This window comes from Marmota flaviventris, chromosome 9 (genome assembly GCF_047511675.1).
Source record: "Marmota flaviventris isolate mMarFla1 chromosome 9, mMarFla1.hap1, whole genome shotgun sequence".
NCBI classification, from domain to species: domain Eukaryota; kingdom Metazoa; phylum Chordata; class Mammalia; order Rodentia; family Sciuridae; genus Marmota; species Marmota flaviventris.
Genome location: NC_092506.1, coordinates 92,508,437 through 92,514,436, shown reverse-complemented (window position 1 = coordinate 92,514,436; position 6,000 = coordinate 92,508,437). Strand labels below are relative to the sequence as shown.

Below are 6,000 nucleotides of genomic sequence, written 5' to 3'. Positions count from 1 at the left end.
TTGCAGAAAAAAATGCATATAGAATTAATTGAAGCAATGGGGGAAATAAACCATAGATAAACCACAAAATCCTAATAATAATAATAATTTATTATTTTTAAAAAGAGGCCCACATTTCCTCTGCTGAGAAAGCATACAATTAGAAACTTTTTCAGTAGATTGAAAACAAAAACAAGCAAACAAACAAACAAAACCTCCTCTCTCTCTTATCTGAACGATAGTGAAGACACTCATTTAGGATATGGGAATAAGGCATGTCTCTGAATCAGTTCCAGTGGATTTACCAAAGTACAAAAGGAAACCTCAAATATCATTTCTATTAGGGTTCTCATAAACAACTGGGAAGATTTGAAGTTAAAAGCAAACTGGGATGAGGATGTTGTCATAGTTTTGTTTTTAAATACACAGTACATACAAGCCTATCTGCCTTCACCTGGACCAGTTTTGGAAAACAAAAAGGCCTTGGCTTTGATGTCCCTAGGGAATAAAACCAGGGACCCTGGAACTACCCCCTCCACCGAGCATGGGGAAGGTGGGGAGGGCGCTCTTCTGCTTTGCTGCCATGGGAAAACAGCCTGGAGCTCCTCTTTTGGGACACAGCTATTTCTCCCTTCTTCCTGTTCCTTACCCTGAGGTCAGAACAGGTCCACAGCTCTTCTGGAGCTAACACAAGGGCTGTGAGATCAGGCTTTGGAAGGACAGGTTGCAATAAAGCGAGCTTTAGAATGAAGCCACTCCGCTGAAAACTCACAGTAAAAGATGTGATCACGCTGTGGCAAGTCTGTTCTTGGGGTTTGAAACGCTTTTCTTCCCACACTCCTAAGCATTCTGAGAGGCATTTGCAGCCAAGTGCAAACAGATCGCGTATTTGGCGCAAAGAGCCCAGAGAATAAGGGACACGGGATCCCTCCCTGGTGTCCTTTGGATCAGGCGCGAGGTAGTAGTCTGTAGAGGTAGTGTTCTCACCCTGTTACCCTCGCGGGCTAATGAGGCTGCAGGTGGCAAGCGGAGCTGTCCAGCACTAGTGCGGAGCCAGCTGGAGCCCAGAGCCCTGCGCCCCTCCGCACCGTGGCAAAGCAACAGGGCTGTTGCCGGAGTAGAGGTTCTACTCACTCACTGCCTCTCGGTTCTGGTCTCGCTCCGCGCCCACGCGGCCTCGCCCGAGGAGGAGAAGGCTGTCCCCACGAGCTGCTCCAGCAGGGTGGGCGCCAACACGTTACCCTTTTCCTCCCTTTCCTCTGTAAACGTCTACTCCAGAATGATTGGGCTGGACCTTTCAGCCTTTCCCTTCCGCCTCGGAACTTCCTAAATAAACTCGGAGGAAGGAGGGGAAAAGACAAACATGGACCCTAAACCCTCGCTTCACACCGCCAGACTTCCCTGAGGTGGCCGCAGAGAGAAATCTCCCGCCTCCAAAACTGCACCCCTCTCCCCTTGAGCACCCGCGGGCCCGTCTGCTACTCAACTGCCTTTCCCGAGGCCCAGGGATAGGACATTTTGGGTTGGGGACCCTTGGTCCGAACCCAGGCATGGTGCGCTCCTCCTCGTAGCAGGGGACTGTGGCAACGAGGAGGGCGCGCAGAGGACAGCAACGAAGTGTCCTCGTTGCTCCTGAAACGTGGCGACAGGCGAGGCAGAGACTCCCAATGAGTATGATGGCGACACGTGATACCGGCGGAGGGAGAGCATGGGGTGGGGGTGGATAAAGGGAGAAGGAGGGAGGCGGGCAGTAAGTGGAGAGAGGCGGGAGGAGAGGGGCGGGAGGAGAGAGGGGAAAGGGGCGAGATAGTCGCGCAGGCGGCAGAAGCCTCTGCCTCCCGGACCGCACCGGCCGCAGCCCTCCCCGCCCGCCGTCAGCGGTCACACATTCGGAGCCTCCCCGCGAGCGGGAGCGCGGCGCACGGCGATGCGCTGAGGCGGGCGCTCAGGCGGCGCCGCGCGAGCAGCAGCAGAGGCGGCGACGGCCCCCAGCCCAGCCCGGCCCCGCCGGTAAGCCCGGGCCCCAAGGTGCCGCGGCGCCCCAAGTTCCCGCCATGAGCAGCTGGCTCCTGGGGCTCGGCTGCCCCGGGTACTCCCGCCCGGCAGAGCGCGACCGCAGCGCCCCGCGGCCCCGACGCGCCTAAAGCCGCCGCTCGCCGGTCCCGCCACCGCCGCCTCCGCCCGCGTCCCCGCCACCGCCGCCGCCTCGGCCGCAATAGCACCGCCAGCAGCATGTCTCGAAGGAAGATTTCGTCCGAGTCCTTCAGCTCCCTGGGCTCTGACTACCTGGAGACCAGCCCGGAGGAGGAGGGGGAGTGCCCCCTGTCTAAGCTCTGCTGGAATGGCAGCCGGAGCCCGCCCGGGCCGCCCGAGCCCAGCGCGGCCGCGGCCACTGCCGCCCCGGCCCCGGCTGCCTCTGCTGCCGCCGCCGCCGCCGCTGCTGCCGCCGCCGCCACGGCCGGGGCCAAGAGGGCGCAGCGCCGAAGGCGGGTCAACCTGGACTCTCTGGGCGAGAGCATCAGCCGCCTGACGGCGCCCTCGGTGAGCGGGGGGCGCAAGGGGGGCCAGCGCTTCAGGAGAGGAGACTGGGATCGGGAAAGTTGGAGCCGGGAGACTAGGGTCTTGGGCGCAGTGCCCGACCGCTGGGGGGCGGCCCGGTCTCACCCTGCGGGTCTTAGGGTTCCCCGCGGCCCCTGGAGGGATACAAACCCCTGGGCTCAGGAAGAATAGGGGATTAGGACATGGGAAAGAAGTCAGACTCCACTCTTGGTAAATCTTTTGGTGTGAGGGAGTCTGACAACTTGTAGCCCTGGACCCTACTTCATCACTGTCTCCCTGGATGGCCCCTGTGCTTTTTCACACCCCCCTGTTTTCTTTCCCCCAAACTTTCCCAGGTACTGGGCTGTTCAGTTCCATTTCCATGTCTTTAATTTCTGTTCTCAGCATCCCAAAGGAGCCCCAATCCATGCCGAGAACCTATTCCTCTCCTTATTTCCCACACTCTCTCGATCTTAGTGTGACCTTCTCTGACATCTTTGAATTCCACAGGCTATCTGCATTCTATGTTGCGTCCCTTTTCTCAAATCTTAAGAACTGTTTCATAGTTTTCTGAGCTGCCTTCTGACGAGAAACCTGCAGTCTCTCATCTGCACCCTTAGCTGTTTTTTTCTCTCTCATTCACTGAACATTTATTAACTTAGTCTTCTTCTTTGGGTAAACTTAGTGTACAGTTTTCTAAACCTCTCTAGTAATTCTTGCACCCTCAACTTATCCTTCACTCTCTCTTTCCTGGATTCTTCCGTCTTTTTTCCTCATTTTTTCATGCCTTCTTTATGTTAGGCCCTTCATAAATATTTGTTCAATGAATAAATGCCTTCATAAACCTCTCCAAATTTGTACTAATCTTGGGATGTCTGTATCAGTAGTTCCAGGTGTACACCAGATTCCCCGTTTTAGGCATCCTTCCATAGTACTCCTGCCCAGGCATTTCAGCTACCCTTGACCTTTATTATTTGTAGGAATATCAGACCTCTGATCCAGTCTGTCTGAGTGAACTCTCTTTTGAAGGAATCCACTCTATTGCAGACAGAATCTGAAGGAAATTCAGTGTGAAAACTCTCTCCACCATTAAGCCTCACCCAGACATTGGAAGCAAGGACTTTAACTCCTGACAGCACCTCCCACACCCCCCCACCCCACCTCTAGGACTTTAACTTCTTCAAAGTTTCCACAATAAATCTGAACATTGATCTTATTTGCCATAAAGTTTCGCTTTTGAAAATACTCTTTCAAATGATGTTAGGAAGGACTTGAGAAATATTGGGATCCTTAGGAAAAGGGCACTGGTACAGGTAATCTTAGAAGTGTCCCCTTGGCACTTGCACTAATGGAGAGTGACTTTTTTTTTTTAACTACTCACAGTCATTTGCCTCTTCTTGTGTATTTTGCCCTTTAATATACCTTTCTGTCACCTTTTCCATTGATAACCTAGAAAGTTAGTTCAGAATGGGCTAGAGCAGTTTTCCCTACAAACATTTCTCAGGCAGTATAGGTTTAGGAACTATTTCATGTTGCAAACTGAACATAATCCTGTATAAGAGGAATTTAGTAATGGTGTATCTGTAGGGTTGTGTCATACCTAAAGCAACATTTGTACAGTATAATAATTCTTCAATATAACAGATCCATATTTAATATAATAATCTTATTAAAGGTAATGATTAGTTTACAGGGCAGTGCCTTTAGAATCCTGGAGTTTTGTTTTTGTCTAAGAATTAGAATTTAAAAATTTCTAAAAAGTAGTGGCAGCAGTGTCTCTGGTAATGCCAATTTAACCTAAGACTATTTTCATCAACTTACATGAGGAGTAGATAAATTGTACTTACTGCTGTAAGTCAAATATGAATGATTTTGTTATGAAAAGTTGTATACTCAGATAATGATTTCCAGAGTAAGAAATTTAGAAATAATAATGTTGATCAAACAGTGCAGCAGCTCTATGTACTTTCCAAGCCGTGTGCAATTCTTTTCTATTTTGAAAAACGTGTGTCAGGAGGATGATGAGAACATGCAGGTGAATAGTGCAAACATCTTCAACCCCACAAGGCAGGGGTAGAGAAATTCTTGTTGGCCAAGTACATCACCAGTACACTTTAGTGACACAAAGAAAACAGGTTATATTTCAAAGCAGTGACTTATTTCTGTGTGGTCTTACCCAGTTCTTTTATTTGGCAATCAGGATTTTGCCTCAAAAAGTTCTAGTAGATCCATTTTCTTACATTGTCAGGATTCAATACTTCTCTGAGAGCAAGCACTTGGAGTGATAAAATATGCCTTGTCTATTCTCTCTTATTAGGGGTGAACAACTTGTAAAACTCCTCTAGAATAGACAGGGCATGTATAGATAGGAATTTCTGGTTGTTTTTTAATACTGTGGGCTTTCTTGCATTCTATCACAATATACTTTAGGAGAAATTGTTGCTATCAGAGCTCCTGTTTACCAGTAGAACTATGGTGAAATTTATCAATCACTTGGAATTTGCTCTTTATTGGAAGTAGAAGAATGAAAATGAATTTAACAAGTAGTTGGACATTGCCAAGTAATTTCATCCATGGAATATTCCAACTTACAGTTCTTATATTTTAGTTGTCTTTGATGTTGGTTATAAAAATTAAAATACTTTATATTATTAAATAATTTAAGTAAGTTGAGTTGGTGAAATTGAAAAAAGTTCCAGAATTCAAGAGACCTGATTGTAATTTTACCTTGAGCAATGAAATATTTGTATATCTCTGAGCTCATTGCTTTAACTCTCTAGGGTCCTTTTCAACTCTACAGTGTTATACTAAGGTTTCCTCCCTAATATGAGGTTTTACAAACATATATATTGTATTATCAGCCCTTGGATAAACAGTGATAATGGCATATGAGAGAAAAATAGGGCATATGTTGTGAATATTAAAACTTTGGAAGGAAGCAGATTACTTTTTTTTAGCAGCATAATTCATCTAATTATTCAAAAATATTTGAAGATTTGCTCTGTGGTAAGTGTTGTGGAGAGCACTGGCAATACAAACACCAAACAAACATAACTGGTCTTTGACCTCATGGAACTTCTTTGACTTAGTCTTTCTTTTAAGGAATCTGTTGAAGGAAAACATAAGAATGCCATTGGTCTTTCTGATGTCTAGGGAGTTTTCTTTATCATCCACTTTGGTGGTTTGGTTCACTGTAAATCTGTGGACTACAGATATAATAATAAAATAACTCTAATGACTGGATTTAAGACATAAAAATCATTAATTGCATTAATTATTTTAAAATAATTTAATACTTGGGAACACATGGAGAAACAGCTGGGAATTTTACATCAAGTGTGAATTTAATCATTCATTTATTTATATTTTATTTTTGTAAATGAGAGTTGCTTAGTTGCCTTATCACTTTGACATCAGTGCTGGGTTTTGCTAATGTCGGCCTGTCATCATCAGTGAAGGTATGCCAGTAGACAAACTCAAGGG

At 47.0% G+C, this 6,000-nt stretch overlaps 1 protein-coding gene across 1 annotated transcript in view; it reads left to right on the top strand.

Moving 5' to 3' along the window:
- The first annotated feature begins 2,053 nt into the window (after nt 1-2,053).
- Gucy1a2 (guanylate cyclase 1 soluble subunit alpha 2) overlaps nt 2,054-6,000 on the top strand; it is a 271,121-nt gene continuing 267,174 nt past the window's right edge. The window contains exon 1 of the mRNA XM_027930780.2: nt 2,054-2,520. Coding sequence (XP_027786581.1) covers nt 2,212-2,520 — 309 coding nt within the window. The 5' untranslated portion in view covers nt 2,054-2,211. The remainder of the gene's footprint in view (nt 2,521-6,000) is intronic.